The sequence below is a fragment of the Euprymna scolopes genome, chromosome 41 (genome assembly GCF_053919585.1).
Source record: "Euprymna scolopes isolate OS-2025 chromosome 41, ASM5391958v1, whole genome shotgun sequence".
In the NCBI taxonomy this organism is placed as follows: Eukaryota; Metazoa; Mollusca; class Cephalopoda; order Sepiida; family Sepiolidae; genus Euprymna; species Euprymna scolopes.
The window spans coordinates 64,535,239-64,552,949 of NC_136522.1; the positions used below are offsets into that span (position 1 = coordinate 64,535,239).

A 17,711-nucleotide genomic window follows, 5' to 3' on the forward strand; every position below is an offset into this window, starting at 1 on the left:
TCTTTCCCTTATAATAAGTTCTACTCTATTGCATATTGAGCTTTTTTTATTCGGTTGGGATTAAATTATCTATATGCAAATACTGTTATTTATAGTAGTTTGAAGTTTACTATTGTGTATATCCGGTAAATACTACATCCCTTTGATTTCACACACATCATATATATATATATATATATGAGAGAGAGAGGGGGGGGGAGAATTAGCCATAGACACGTTTTGCCATCAATAGTAACCAACTCAATCAGTTATGTATCCATAAAAACAGTTATAAGAGTTAAAAATATTTTTTAATTTTAAATATATTTCTGAATATCTATTTAAGTTTGAAACACTTCTAAAAAAAAAAAAAATAAAAATAAAAATAAATAAATAAAATAAAAAGATTAAAAAAAAAAAAAAATTGGTGTCGAAAACTTACACTTAAGAGAAAGATAACTAAAATTCTATACCGTTAAAAAGTTTCCAAAATAGCTAAATGGTATTTATTTATCAAGCAGAACTTACTGACAAGATTTGATATTCAGAATCTGAGATTAAAGTGCACTCAGTGGCGACACCTACATTTGGGAGCCTTTAAGGGTATGGAGCGTTATCCTTTAGTTGTGATAACTTGCAGGTTTATTTTAATCCAGAGTCAAAGGTTTCAGAGTCATGAACGAAAAAGAATCCGTTCTTGAGAATACAAGAAGGTGGGCTCCCTCTATCGAGCTAGAGGACTACTCACATCTGAGAGTATCCTGTACCTCTACAAGGCCACCATTCGCCCATGCATGGAGTATTGTTGCCATCTGGGCTAGTGCATCTACCACTAGTCTCTCCCTCTTAGATAGGGTAAAAAGAAAAGAGTTGTCAATCTAATCGGTCCCACTTTATCAACTAAGCTCCAGCCCCTGTCCCATCACCACAATGTTGCATCACTGTGCCTCTTTTACAAATATGTTAATGGAATGTGTTGACGAACTCATACTTGTACTTCCCTCGGTGTACAAACCCGCTTAGCAATAAGATCTCACCCCCCCCCCTTTACATTCACATTCAAGTGCCAATATGCTTTGTGAGTAAAAAAAAAAAAAATTATAGGCATACTAAAGTTTCCACCCATTTAAAATGGGCAAAAGTTTTAGCTGGTTAACTAAGGAGTGCTTTATGGAAAAGCAAGGATTCAATAAGGTTAAATTTGTGTTCATTTTTGCATTAAATACTAATTCCTATTAATCCTGAACTGTGCACCGAATGGATACTGTAACACTTCCCTATACCTTATCATAAAGGTCCATACAAAATTTCATCCAGAGCGGCCAGTAGTTTCTCAGAAAAAGTTGAACAGACAAAAAGAAATATAAATATAGAGGTCTTCATCTTCAAACCAAATTATTCAAAAATGTGATTTTTTTTTTTTTTTTTTTTTTTTTTTTTTTTTTTTAAATCTCCCGTTAGCCTTGAAGGGGATATCTACTTGACATTTTAATAGGAGTATAGCATTTTATAACATTTTAATATGAGCATAATTTTTTTTATTCTTTAAAATTAGCTGTTAACATGAAGAGGATCAAAATAAATTTGAGGATTTTGCTTATAAATAATTGAGTTTGACAGAAAAAATAACTATTCAGGAATATATGATAAAACTGAAATAGTATATAAAAAAATAAAATACTTTCTATTTTTTTATAATTTAAACAATTTAATTGCAAAATTAAATCCATCTAACTGCATTTCAGTTTCTTTGTAAACTGCAAACATTTTAATATTTGCAAAGAAAAAAGAAAATAGAATTACTGTGTGACCCTTCAAAAGTTGGAAGCATTAGCAAATCTTCATTTAATTAAAAGACTTTCTTTTTTAATTAGTAATCGGTAAATAAAGGCAATTTTAATATTTAAAAATGTTTTCAATATGCATTGGTATATAAAAGCAATTTTAATATTTTAAAATGTTTTCAATATGCATTGGTATATAAAGGCAATTTTAATATTTTAAAATGTTTTCAGTATGTATTGGCATATAAAGGCAATTTTAATATTTAAAAAAATGTTTTCAATATGTATTGGCATATAAAGGCAATCTTAATATTTAAAAAAAAATGCTTCAATATTTATCAGCATATAAAAGCAATTTTAGATTTAAAAAAATGCTTCCAATATGTATTGGCATATGAAGGCAATTTTAGGATTAAAAAAAAAATTTTGCAGATAAAAAATAAAATGCAGCTAATATTTGCCGAGAAAGTGTAGTTTCCAAGGGCTTTGAGTCAAGTGTTTGCTCGAGTGACACCGCAGCCCATGCTGTAGCCATAACCAGCCATCGTGTTTGCGCGTTTATGTGTGTATGTGTGTACGTCTAGCTAAGTAATAAACCAGTGGTTATATGATGAGAGAAGTGGAGGGATCCAAATTTTAAAAAAGAAATGCATAAAATAGCCCAGCCCGTGTGAAAACAAGGTGGTTGAGGGTGGAATTGTATACCTGAGTGGTGTTGGGCAGACCCGGTTGCATGGATAGGACCATCTGGCCAAATTGTCCTTGCATAACTTTTTGCTGCTACGAAACAGAACAAACGCAGTCATCACAATAAGGCACCACCTAGGGGCACAAAGCTACGCAGTCCGAAACAATTATTACAACAACAAAACAACAACAATTATAGATGTTTATGCATAAATATATGCATAAACATATACACACCCTTATATAAGTTTAAAAAGAAAACAAAACAACTAACACATTTAGCCAGATCCTATCATAATTATATTTCAACCCAAAAGGGCCTTATCAAATGAGAAAAGCTAGCTGGGGTTTAGTATATGACTGGAATTATCAAACAAATTTACAATCATTTTGTGTTTATTAAACAAGGGGAGAGGGAGGGAGGGGAAAATAAGTGGGAGAAGAAAGAGAGGGAGAATTTAGAGAGAAGGTGGAAGAAATATAGAGAAAATAGAAGTTTTTTTTTTTCTTTTAACTTTTATGCTCTACTATGCACTGAGCTCTCCAACTTGAGATTTCCTACAGAATTACTATTCTTTACGGATATACATACAGGGTGACCCAAAAAAAAACAGAGGACATTCAATTATTTTTCTGAGCATTTTACAGTTAACGGAGAAAAAAAAGGCCAAAGACCCTAGCGTTTTGATGTGATGTTTTGAATATAATAAACTAGTTATGACCAAAGTTTCATTTCATTCAGACAAAACACTAAGAAACGGGGCCTAATTAGAGTTGGGGCCCATTTTTTTTTTTTTGGGGGGGGGGGGTCACCCTGTACATACATATATAAAAAAAAACAAATTTACATGGTCACAAAATTGGACATGCTAATTGAATGCTTACAAGACACTATCCTCGCGTGTCTAAGGCCTCTCTGTACAGGGGTTTGCCAGAACAACCTAGCATAAAGATACTTTTCCCTAGAAGTAAACCCTGACCAAATATTCAAAATCACATAATATTCGTAGTCCAAATAAAATCTCCTCACTATGGCTAAACCACATTAGCTTTTACAAGGAATGGTGCTCCTCCTTCAAGTGATGTTACCTCAAGCTGAATACTCCACCAGACTAGATAAATTCTTGTCCTGGAATCCAACAAGACCAAAACGAAAGGCATACAATGTATAAAAATGTTCTAAATTTCTTTACTCCGTGTTTGAAAAAAACTTTAATGGACCATTCAAATCCCCAGGTAGTGTGCCCCTTGATTTCTGAGAACTTCGACTGAAGTAAAATAAAACAGGTTTCAGGCAAATGGTCAGTTAAAACCAGAAGTCCTGAGCAGGCAACTTAATAAATTGTTGCTTTCTGCAGAAAAAATATGTCCCCAAATGAAAACAAAAATTTATTTTTTCTTTGGGGACACGTTTCTTCTATGGAAAGCAACCATTTATTAAGTCACCTGATGAAGACTTCTGATTTTAACCAACCATTTACCTAAAACATTAGCATCTCCAGTGTCATGCCCATATAAATTTGTTTATATCAAAAATATATCTCTCTTTTATTGAGCACTCTAAATAAACTTGTTAGATTCATTAGTTATCATTCTTGAATACCTTTAACTTTGTGTAAAATATATATATATATATATATATATATATATATATATATATATAGATAGATAGATAGATAGATAGCTAGCAATCAGTTGTCAAAAAACAAATATATAACAAATAAATGTTATCAAAGGCAAGAAAAGTTACTTTTCTACCACACTGGATAATATTTTTAATGTTTTTATTTAATATAACATGTTTATTCGGCTTGAAAAACATACAGTGTTTACCAATGTATTTGAAAGTTTCAAATGGCAAGGGACTGTCAAACACAGTAACTTTGGGAAAAATACTGTTAAAACCCACCGAATATATGTCAGCCTATGGTTACAGTAACATATATTGAGCAAGTTTTTAACAGTATTTTGTTTAGTTTTAACTCATTTTCCCAAACTTACTGTGTTCAACAAAAAGTCCGGCGCCATTTTGAATTTTCAAATACATTAGTAAACACTGTTTGTAGAGCCAAATTAAAAAGGTTACATTAAATAAAAACACTAAAAAAATTATCCAGTTAGGTATAAAAGTAACTTATCTTGCCTTTGATAACATTTGTTATATATTTGTTTTTTTGACAACTTTTTCGAATCTATGTGTACAGTAAAACAAACCCGGATAATATGGTAAATAGTAATTATAGTAAATAATATTTGATTTGTTTTTATTTAAAACTTAATTTTCCATTACTGCCGCTAATGATAAAATTGTAAATGCATTTTGGTTCTAAGTTACAAACAAAATGAAAATGTACAGATCACCCACGCGAGTATATAATTATAGATTCCAGTTTTTTTGTATTTTTTTAATCTTTAAATATTTAGCTATAAAGTTAGTTTTGCTAATTTTTTTATATATTTCAGAGTTGGGTGCAAGGTACTATAAATACTCGTGTAACATGTGAATATATTTTTGAAAATGTAAAAGTACACTTGCACGTGGGGAAGGGTAAGAGGGGGTGGGGGCCTATAGATTTTAGTTTAAAATATACAGATATTTATTATTTTATCATCATTAGTACCAGTAATGGGAAATTAAGTTTTAAATCGAAAAAAAAAAAAAAAAAATCGTTTTTGACATTGGAACATAGGCATAAAATTTTTTGATTCCAATACAAAAATTTCTGATTTTTTCAGATCCCCCGATTAAATTGTTCCAATTCACTAATATATATATATATATATATATATATATATATATATTAGCCCGAGTGCCCGGCGTTGCCCAGGTGTTTGGAGGTGTAAAAAAAAAAAAAAATGTGGTAGTAGGCAGGCAGGCTTGAACCCGTGATGCGATGATAGAAAAGTGAAAGAAAATCTGACGTCTTACCACTCTCCGTGATGCAACCAAAAGTGTAAAGCGTTCAAAATTAAGTCAATCAAAAAGATGACTTGCAGAAATGGCGTTACTTTTAAACCTCCCACGAAGGTGGAAAAGCAGCCCCCCCCCAAAAAAAAAGGGGCACTCTGGCAGTATCCAAATAGTAATTGTCTCGGTATGAAAGGTTTCCCCTATATTGACCAAGGACCAATTACAGAACAGATACTACCCGGCTGGAAGGCCAGGCGTTTTCGTTCGATTAGTTTCGCTTTATTTATAATAAGAAGACAAATAAACACTCGAAACGAGGGAATTTTTTTTAAACTCCATCAAAAAAAAAAATAGAAATAATGTCAGTTTGCAAATCTGAGATATTACAATCTAGGAAGTATAAGAAAACTTCTCCCGGAATCTCCCATAAAAAACCTTTTGTGGACATACACAAACGCTTGCACCCATTTTGCCTTTTGTATATTAGGTTAGTGGGGGTACCCAGCGTTGCCCGGATGTGGAGAGGTGTGTGTGTGGGGGGGTCTGGTTGAAATAATAGGAAGTTCTGGTGGAGAGAGGTGCTAAAAAAAGTGGTAGTGGGGAGGGAATCAAAACAGTAGACCGGATGGAGAGAGGGGTATAAAAAAAAAAAAAAAAAAAAAAAAAAAAAAAAAATGGTAGTTGGGGGGGGGGGATTCCGCGTTGCCCGAGTGTGTAGTAAGGAGGGGAGTGGTATGCAGGCTCGAACCCATGTTGCGAAGGCAGAAAAGAAAGTGAAATAAAATCTGACGTTTTAGCTGATGTCTCCATGACATGACCGGAAGTCAAAAACATTGAAATTAACCAAAGTCAATCCAATGGTGACAATGACTTGCTAAAATGTTGGAAAAAAAAAATATATATATATATCTCGACCCCCCCCCCCTCCTTGTAAAAAACGGCCGAGTTTAGGGTGAAGGAATTAATGTTTTTAGCCAATTTTTTCAATATTTGTCATCAGAGACGTCGGCTTCAAAATGATACCAATCTTGTCTGGATCCGTTGTTGTCTGTCGAAAGTTTTTGCGAGACATACAAACACACATACATACATTTAAACAGACAGGAGAGATTTATATTATAGATTATTGTTGGAACGATTAATCAGAAATCAAGAAAATCTGAACTTCTTTAAGGTGTCGGAATCAGAAAATTGTGCCTATTTTCCGATGCCAAAAAAAAAAAAAAAAAAAAAAAAAAACGATTGATATAATTGTTTATTATTTGGTTTGTTTTTATTTAAAGCTTAACTGCTACTAAAGAAAATGGTAAATGTGTTTTAGTTTTAAACTACAAACAAAATTAAAATGTATATATCATCTGCATAAGTGTATTTTTTTTACGTTCACAAAAATATATCACATGAATTTTTACAGAAATCTAAAGAAAAACAAGTCTGTAAATAAATATTTAGCGATTTTAAAAGAATCGGAATCAGTAATTGTATCGGAATCAGAAAAAATTTTGAAATTGTCCCATCACGTACAATGGACGTTCCAAAAGTAATGGCTCCTATGGTTTTTTTTATTCCACTTGAATGGAGTAGTAATTATATCGGAGTTTGGAATTTAAAACAGAATCGGTAATTGTATCAGAATTGCATGGTTATGATGACTAAACTTATGCATTTATGACCTGAAAGTTTCATTTTGCTGTTACAGATATTGATGGTGTGAAACTAAGAAAGCAACTCTCTGTCATGGATGTGCATCAGAAGCAAAAAATGGGTCATTGAATTCCTGGCAAAGGATGGTGGTGACATAATGGTCGTCCATTTTCATGGTACCATTCCCATCTTCATAGCTCAATTGGAGTTTAAAAAAATAGGAGGCTTTACTTTTGAAATGACCTTCATATGTATATAAGTTATGAAAATATATATGGCAATTAGGCTACACAGAATTTTCTAAATTTCATTTCCCGGTAAGGACGCCTCAGGCTAATTGCATGGAATTAATGTTAACACATATTTTTATACTTACACATGGTATTAAGTTTGTTCGTTACCCAATCAGATTCTTTGTTATGCCCGCTCCTGTTTTCACCAGTCAATAGCCGCGCTTTTATCAGTCAGAAAAATGAGATGCAGAAAATTCTGTGTAGCTTAACTGCCATAGATATTTTCATAACTGACTACCTAGCTCACTCGCATATTGAGCACTATTGAAGTAAATACTGAAAATTGATACATAAAATATCTTATGAAATTTTAAGTGGATACATGAAAAAAAATTATAAATATAGACACATGTATGTATGTATATATATATTAGTATAAAAATTAATTTATACAAATATTTTGGCTACATATGTGCATACACGTTTCATCTTTAGACTTATTCAGTTCAACGCTGTAAAAAATAAGTACTTCTACATTAATAAAAATAAAAGCAGAAATTACGATAATCAAAGTCGGACATTAAATTCTAAAACAATTCCAGTCACATGGTCACTTGTCAGAATTTTTCTTCCCTTGGTTTTCATTTTAACAACATGGTCTGAGGAAGCTTAGTTGGAACATGTGGCACTATATCAATACTCCAGTTGTGGTGGTTGTTCCCTTCCCCTTACAGCATGGCCAGAAGATGATTTGGCCGTAATCAGAGGGACACACAAAAATAAGCAACCAGAATGCAATCCCACAATTCCTTTCCTTAATCTTTTTTCGTCTGGACAGCATGAGGTAAGATGTATATTTTTGTCTGTAAATGAGAGGAGGGTGGCACCCCCTTCCTCAGCACTAGTTAAGGTTAGTATTAATTGTTAGAGTTAATTATCACTTGTAAATTGTTTTCGTAAAAATATTGTAATATTTTATTGTAAAAAAAAAAAAAAAAAAAAAAAAAAAAAAGTTAATTATATTTCTTATATTACCATTCGTGTCGTGCATCGTTTCTTGTGTCTGCCTTAAATGTCTACATTAATAAACAAAGCGGACCTGTAAAATAAGATTCCAACCACGTCAAACCCTCAAAGAACAAGATGTCATCCTGGGAGAAGAATGAGCTAACTACATCCAACATTTCAGGTATTCTTTTGCTCTTTACCTAGACAGAAAGACGTCTAATCTACAGATCATACGTAAGCCGTTTCTAGAGCATTTAGTGTAACACATAGGCCAGTCATTGGCATGTGACCAACCTATAGGTGTACACATGTAGCTAAAATGTTTGTATAAATCGAAAAAATTTATTCTATAGTTCTACTTGTTAGTGAGCACCAAAAACAGTAATGATTCATTACCCAACTTATATGGAGAAAAAGAAAAAAAAAAAAAACTACTCGCACACACACACACACATCAGAATAAAATACAGTTTGGATCATTTTACAACACTGCTACCAAAGACATTCACTTTGGAGATTTTACCATGTAATTTGGATGTGAATTTTTATATCCTTTTCATTATTCTATGACATTTAAATACTTAAACTTTTAATTGTGATTTTCCATGTCTCACTGACTTTAGCAAATAGGTGTAAACCATTATAACTATTTGCTAATATTTTCTCCTCTGAAGAGATGGTAGACATTGAAATCCTATAGGATAAGGAGTTATATTTCAGATGTATTCTTTGTCTTACATAGAATAATAAAAATCTTTCGATGTGAAATTCAAACATTTCACTGCATAAATTTTTAAATTCATTGAATGACTAAAATTTGATTTTATTTATATATATATATATATATATATATATATATATATATATATATATATTACACACACTGAATAAACAGATAAAACTGTTTTTAGAACATATTAAAAATGCAAAATATTTCATTAAAAAGAAAAGAAAATTTAATTTCTTTTTTTTTTTAAAGTTGAAATATTTCGGATATATCTCGGACCATAACAGGTCCCATTTTCTGAAGATGAGCCGCTGTAAAACATATGGTCTCTATTGATCCAACTTACAACAGAACTATTGCCAGCACCCTCAAAATGCATTGCTGGATTGCCACAAATAACAGCGACGTTCCCAGGATAATGAAAACAAAATTACCGGTCACGGTTATAGTCTTTGGTGTAGTTTCAAGTGAGGGCCACATCATGCCACCTCACATCTTCGAAGTCAGCTTAAAAGTCAACACCAAAGTGTTCCTGGATGTGCTGAAAAGTGTGGTGATCCTTTGGTGCAATCAAGTGGTCACTGACAGATCCTGGGTGTGGTAGCAGGACGCTGCGTCTGCCCACAATCCAAACAGACCAGGCTTGGCTTCAGAAGGAGTGCTACGTCTTGTACCCTTCTCTCATTGACCTCCCCTCGACCTGAACTTGCTGGACTACTTCATTTGGTCATATGTCAGGAACATTACCAACATGACCTCCCACAATACCAAAGCCAGACTGATCACTGCCATCCGTTGAGTTTTCGCCAAGCTCCCGCTGGCGCTTGTGAAAAAGGCATGCTCCCAGTTCTGAACCCGTATCGGAGGTGGTGATTGAGGCTGAAGGTGGCTACATTAAATAGATATCAGCTCTACTACATACTCAAGTTACCTGAATTGATTATTTTCAATAAAAGTTTTAAAATAAAGCTGTAGTGTTGTTTTCTTTAGGGCGACAAATTTATCATTCCACCCTGCATATGAGGGGACTTAAATGATGCAAATTAAAATTCATTGTTCAAAAACAAGTAATAAAAAAAAGGTTTCCTTATTCTACGGAGTTTCAAAATTCAGGCTTTTTACTTAAGAGGAAATGCATAGAATTGCTAGTTAGTATAAAAATTGAACCTTTCAAAAATTGTAATGTTCTTAATGTTGTAAACTGTAGATCTATTTTTGGTTTTTCTTCGAAGTTGTAGTGAAATTTGAAAAAAAAAAAATGAAGTATTGAATTTCAAGTAAAACCAATGGTATATACTTAATTGTCATGTCACAGTAATGAACATATCCAAAACTTATGAAAAACCATAAGGTAGACAGACCTGTGGAAATTCCTATGTAATATATTTATGTTGGCATTCTGTACATGTTTAGTGTAAATGAAGACGCTCTGATATTATTGTAGCTTTCTTGTTAAAACTGCAAAAGTATTTATCAAAGCTAGAACGAACGCTCGGCAAAGCCCAGTCGTAAAGTACGCTTAAATATGATTTTTTTAATTCTTGCAGATTTCATAGATATTATTATAGAGTTAATGTTCTATCGATTTTTATATATTATAAAGTAGCGATTTAAAAAATAAAAAAAAACTATCCATATGACTTATGTGCATTAGCTTGAATCGAAACCGAAATAAAAAAAACTTATGAAATATATATATATATATATATATACAGAGAGAGAGAGAGAGAGAGAGAAAAAAAATAAAAAGGAACAAACCGCATTATGTGTTCATCAACGTTTCGTCTTTATTTCGAGACTTCCTCTGGATGAATGAGATTAAGAAACCAAAAAATATATCAGTACAAAATATTTGAAAATGTTTCACGTGCACAGTGTGACTCAGTTCTATTACAAAGCATGTGAAACATTTTCAAATATTTTGTACTGGTATATTTTTTGGTTTCTTAATCTCATTCATCCAGAGGAAGTCTCAAAATAAAGACGAAACGTTGATGAACACATGATACGGTTTGTTCCTTTTTATTTTCTCTATTTTGTCGGAATATATATATATATATATATATATATATATATATATAACTCGAGTTCCTTCAGTCATAATCGAAATTGAAACCAAAACATGAATTTTTGATAAAATTATTCATAAAAAAAAAAAAAAAAAAAAATAGATGACTTAAGTGCAGCTATAATCAAAACGAAAACTTATGAAGAATTCTTGATAAAATTATTCATGACAACAAATGGAAGTGCATAACAATTAAATGACCTGGACGTAAGCGTGACACAGAAAATAAAATGCTATCGTATTAATATATAAATGAAAACAGTTTTTGAAGACAATTAGCAAAAAATTAAGCTTTGCTAAATTGGACAAAGATTTTCAGTTTTCAAAAAATATTTACCTCCCTTTTAGAACTCTTCATAACAGAAATAATATCTTTTTCATTGAATTATCTTTGTAATAACAAATATTTTTTCATTAAAAAAAAAAAAAAATTATGAAACTCATTAGACACCTGGCAAATTCCAATAATAACAGTCCTTATTTCTGTATAGATCGACACATTTCACTCATTAGACCCAAATTGACTGATTAATTAGTTAATGAAATCCCATAGCATATAGTAAATACATTACTTAGCCTTGTAGTTGGGAGCAAAGTGTAGTATCTGTTCTGATAGATTTCACCTTTTCGGTTCTTGATTGGTGGAGGAGGAAGTCCTGCTAGACTGAGGCAATTTTTATTTTTGTTCCTATCCAGAAAGCTTCGTTTTTGGGGAGCTGGATTTTCCCCACATTAAAAACTGACCTTGTGTCTAACTCTGCCCTTGTGAGGAGGCAAGTAAATAGGAACATATAGTACATACTCCCTAAAGTGTACTCCATCCTCTATCATCCAAGCCTACTAAACGCCCTTCTTTAGCATATTTAAAGCACCATAATTAACTAATAATCTCCTAGACACCCTCTCTCCTATCTATACTCCAAATACAAAATCCCGAAATATGTCTATTGCTAGACGATGCATCCCTATCTTCTAACCTAGTAATTACCTTCCTTTTTTGATGAGAAGCATCAGACTTCGAAATGCCTGGCATAAACAGCTTTCATAACTCCTACACACTGTATTGTATTGTTTCAAATTGATCACTAAAACTATAAACAGCAGTATATATTTTTCTATTAATATTTCTCTATCTCTCATATATATATATATATATATATACACACACACACACACACACACACACATTTCTATAAATGCAACTTTGTGTGTGAGAGTTCGTTCCTTATAGAATGAAACGGCGGAACAGATTTTCTTTAAAATTTGCAGAACTTTAGTGTATAAGTTTGGGAGTGATCTTAGTTATGTTTTGTCTCCGAATACCACCGATAATTACTGATAATCGAAACAGTAATTCTAATTCATCATCGGTAAAGCCATTTTTTCCATGTCATTGCTTAGCAACAATGACAGAACAACAGGCCGTGAAAATTCTGTGGTAAGTTGATAGCATACTTTTTTTTTTTTTTTTTTTGCATGACATGGTCTGTAGGTTCAAACTCTGCACGTAAATTTCTTTTTTTTTTTCGCTAACTGCAAAGAATTTTATAAGACTTGAAAATTTATGGGTTTTTTTTTTGCATGACGTAGTCTGTAGGTTCAAACCCCATACATAAATTTCTTAATGTTTTTTTTTTTTTGTTAACTGGAAAAAAGTTTATATAAAATAATTTTATAAAAGAAACAGTAGGTTCTCTAGAGTGCAATGTAGAATAACATATTTTGGGACTAAGTTACTGCATGGAGGTATGTAAAGCTTCATCCCGGGCAATTTCACGGATTTCTATTACAATAAAAATACAGGAGTGAAATATTAGTTGATCATCATTCAATCTCGAACAATGCTGGGTCTCCCTGCTAGTATATATATATAAACCTAGCAGACAAAACAGCCGGCTGAAGACAACCGAGGTTTCAGTAGAAAGTGCTAGAAGAAAATACAACAATATGTAACATATGGATCCTATATACAAACATTCGATAAAACTACAAAAAAATTAACACACGAGTTGGGGAGGGGGGGGGAGAAACTCTCCGTGCTTTTTAACAATATATATATATTTATATTAGGGATTATCAAATTACAAATTGGTCCTGATTATGACCTTAAACTATATCCGATGGTGAGGCCCCAGCTTGCGGGCTTTGGGGAGTGTGGAGCCACCCCTTAATTGCCATTGCTCCCAGGTTCATTCTGACATGGAGTGGTAGTACCTGTTAGGGTCCCAACTATGGGTTAAATAGAAACTGACTAAAAAAAAAAAAAAAAAAAAAAAAAATTATATATATATATATATAAAAAATCACTGGATTCGGCATTAAATAACCTGAAAAGGGTTGATATGCCAGAAAACAACCAACCAAATTACAAATTGGCCGATCACCAATTAATTGGCCTTTGGTAATTGGTTGATTACCAATTAATCGGTTTTCTAATGCTGATTTATCACACAAATTTTGTTGTCATAAATGATACTAATATTAAATATATTATAAACGGAGACAAGTCAACTCCCTCTTTTGCTTGCAAGTGATTATCAAAGCAACATGCATCATCTACACCATATTATCAAATAACAGGCATGATGCGCTGTTAACATTTAGACTTTTACAACTGCACTGAATTTGAGGCAAATAGATGTAAGCATAAGAAAAATTTCCCTCCTTTCTCTTATAATCGAATTAACGTTATTTTTTTTACTTTAAATCATTTGTCAAAGAAAATTTTCACTTCATCTTTCTGTTTTCATATTGAAGAATTGTACAGTAAATTGCGATGACGTGCGAACAGAAAATAAACCATTCTTCATCAGTCATACTCTTGTTCCTCATTTTCAGACTTTTGCTACCATTACATATATATTTATGTAGTGTTTTTCGCTTTGTTGAAAATGGCGATGTAATTAAGTAAATGTACATGTTCAATATTATTACTGTTTTCGTCTTGAGTGTGATTTTCACAGTTTCGGTCGATGTAACCTACGACCTTCTTCAGGTGTATCTTTTCAAACTCGGGAATGTTTGTCGAACTCGGGAATTTGGACGGAATTTCGAGCGGAACCTTTTATTTACTTCCCGAGTTCAACAAGATACACCTGAAGAAGGTTGGAGATTACATCAACCAAAACGTTGTGAAAATCACTCAAGATGAGAACAGTAGTCCGATGAATCCATTTCTCATCTCAAAAATTCAGAAACGTACACATTCAACATCGATTTCATTTTAATAAAAGAGCTGCATGTTATCAACGACAGAGTTCTTTATACAATTTTTGGTATTTCTTTGAGATTCTGTTGAATTCTTTGCTTGGCACTAATCACATTTGTCTATTTGAGATGGTTCCCTCAACCCATTCCCCAGTCAAACACATAGAGAAAAACAACTTTGGTTGTCCTTCAATGCTTGTGGTACAAGTCACTTGTTTTGCATTATTACATTGTTAGGTGAAAGTACAGACTAGTTAGAAAAAAAAAAAAAAAAAAAAAAAAAAAACACACCCTCTCCTCCACATGTTAGGAAATTGGTTTCTAAAAGATTCTTTGCATAAGTATTGTTTTTTTATTGTTCTAACATCATTTTATTTTTGTATTCGCTTTGTTCGAGTTAATGCTGTGATTGTTTACAACTCATTTATTTCCTGTTTGTGCAGACCGTTCTGCTTTATGTTGAATACCCAGAAAAAGTCCTTTCTGATTAATGTTTACCAGTTTTAAAATAAGCAAACGAACTTGGCAGTTTTTCAGAGTAACAGTATATTTTTTTTAACTGGTAAACATTAATCAGAAAGGACTTTTTCATAGAATGTGAAGCAGAAGGATTCGCACAAACTAGAAATTTTAATAACAGATTCATTCAGTATTTTTCATATGAGAATTCATGACACTAAGATTCCTACCTTAACAACTTACCAATGGGGACTTGTTCAAAAAATTATCCAGTTATTGAGTCTATGTGAAGAAATCACCAAAGAAGCAAGTCGCAGAACTCCAACCATATCGATAATACCTATAATTTTAGCTTTGAGGTTATTTCTTTCAAAAACTGTCCAATCTAATTCTCATATTTCTGACTTCAGTGGAATCCTTACCATTGTTGAACAATTTAAACAATTTCAACTGTAACTTATTTCATTATAAGTCGATAAAATTGCTGATACGTTCAATTTCAATGAAACAAGATTTTCATCCTATCTAAATGATAAAAACTTGTGTTTACTTTCTTAGATCCAAATTTTAATTTCAAAAGAACATGAAAAACACTAAGAATTGGATTCTACATCTACTGATGATAATGAAGCAGAATCAACAGGATACACTACGTCAAGCTCTATTGAGGGCCAAGAAGATCACAGTGAATGTAAAACTGTATCTCTTTCAAGCTTGTTTAATGAATTATCTTTAAATAAACCTACAGTAACAAATGAAAACTTAGAGTAGGCAGAAGCAGAGTTAAACTTGGAGACTGCGACTACAGTAGAAATACAAAAATATAAGAATCACAATCTAAACTTAAAAGAAGTAAATCCCTTACGCTTGAGTGCACAAAAGAACTTGACCATTATGAAGCTTTACAACTACCCGCAAGAGGTGATGATCCATTTCAGTGGTAGACACAGAAGACCTTACCACTGCTGAGTAAATTGGCTTCAAAATATTTAAGCGTACCACCTTTATCTGTGGAGGGTGAGCGGCTCTTTAGTACAGGTGGTAATGTGTATGCATTTATGAAGAACAGACTGTGCCCTGAGAATAGAGAAACTCTAATGTTTCTACATTACAACTTAAAAGTATTCAACTTTAAATACTGAGGAGATTATGAGAGCAGAGGAGGCAGATAGCAAAAATAGAAAAGTAGAGCAGCAGCAGGTGCAGAACTTCAGCTTATAGTTATTCAAAGAATTACAATTTGTACTTTGTAGTTGGTTTGTAATTTACTATTTTCTTATCTAATTGTTTAAGCATTAGAAATTGTACTTTATATTTTGTAATTTTAGTTAATAAAGGCAAAAAACCATAATAGTGACCAGACACTTAATTAAATGTTAAGGTAAATTAGCAGTTAGTATGTTAATGTGTCAAAGCTATCTGATGAGTCACTTGGCAGTGATGAAATGATTTAAATTTAATAGGAAAGAGAAAACTAATCAATCGATTAATCGGCAAATTCGCTGATTACTGATTAATCGGCAAAATAGCCAATTAGGCTGATTACTGCCGATTAATCGGTACAACCCAAGTACATAGTTATAATACAGGTTTTTAACAGACTTGCTGAGAAGAAAGACTACCAAAGAAATGGGCCGACTTCTGAAATTGTAATGTCTTCTTGTGACTCTTATGCGAGTCACTATTTCGTTTTCTAAATAAAATAACCTTTTTTCCTATCAATATATTCTAACCGAATTTTAGTCATTACAAAAAATTTCAATAATAAAAAAAATTAGATACTCTGAGATTTAATGGGTTAAGAGTTGATAATTATTATTCTTTGATTTAAAAATTAAAAACAAAAAAAATCTGAACCAACTTTATAAACTTAAAATCGACTTCTCAAACACACTCGATGTACTATCAGATAGAGCTGCATAATAATAAAGCAACGATAACTTTACGTTGGCTTAATTCAGTACTTTACCGCAATTACAGAATTTTATCCATTGTTTTGCAGATATAGACGATGTGAAACTAAGGAAGCAACCCCTGTCAGAAGCAGAGATGCGTCATTGCACTTATCAAGGCCTGAAGGCCACTCGACGATAAGGGTTAATGAATGTAAGGTGGCAGTTTAGTAATCGTTAATATTGTAGAATTTGATTATTTAAGAGGATAACTCAACAAGAATTTGCTTACATTGGACTTGAAGGTCACCATATTGTAATCAGTCGAGAAGCAGACACACACACATACACGCAACACACACTAGTAATGGGAGAATTTTAATATTTTTCCCAGATTAAATTATCTATTCCAGATTCTGATTCTATATAAATCTTGAAATATTTTAACTATAAAGTTATTTTTACAGATTACTGTAAAAAAAAAAAAAAAAAAAAAAAAAAAAAAAAGTTAAACGTGCAGAATTTTTTCTCAAACATAATACATTTATAGTGGGGAGGGAGCGGGGTAATCTATAAATTTTAGTTCTACTGGTAGTTTAAAATCAATAAATATTTATTATTTTATCCTTACTACCAGCAGTGGAAGATTTTGTTTTATACAAAATCAAATAAAAAAGACAATTAAAAGAATCGTTTTTGGCATCAGAAAACAGGAACAAATTTTTCGATTCGGATACCCCAAAAAGTTCCAATTTTTTTCAATTCCCGATTCCGACTGATCGTTCCAACACTAATATATAATTATCAGACGAGTTTCTACATGTCGAGAAGACTCACTTAGTCCGCTGAGTGATGACTATTCAAGCGCACAATACATGCCAGAGATCTATTTGGTCACAGACGTAATATCATTTTTTTTCTGTCTCGACTTAGTTGTCCTATCAAGGCTTAAACTGTCTACCTTACTATTTTATAGATAACTTGAAGACCGATGTTTAATATCTAAAATTTAGAAAAAAAGATTCATTATTTGAAAATTAAACTATTGTGTGTTCGACTGTTTGGAGGTATGTGTTTATAAAAAAAATAAAAAGTGGTAGTAGGCTGTACCG

General features: G+C 32.2%; 1 protein-coding gene across 35 annotated transcripts in view; it reads right to left on the minus strand.

The window, feature by feature from the left end:
* Positions 1–17,711, minus strand: part of LOC145266555 (mediator of RNA polymerase II transcription subunit 25-like) — a 192,523-nt gene that overhangs the window by 132,834 nt on the left and 41,978 nt on the right. For 16 of the 35 annotated variants that reach the window (XR_013864748.1, XR_013864745.1, XR_013864744.1 and 13 more), the window contains exon 15: positions 2,469–2,543. The exons of the other annotated variants lie outside the window; for them this stretch is intronic. Coding sequence is in view for 13 of the 16 variants with exons in the window: in XM_080122353.1 (XP_079978479.1) it covers positions 2,469–2,543 (75 nt within the window). In the remaining 3 variants the exon portion in view is untranslated. The remainder of the gene's footprint in view (positions 1–2,468; positions 2,544–17,711) is intronic. 35 annotated transcript variants of the gene reach the window in all.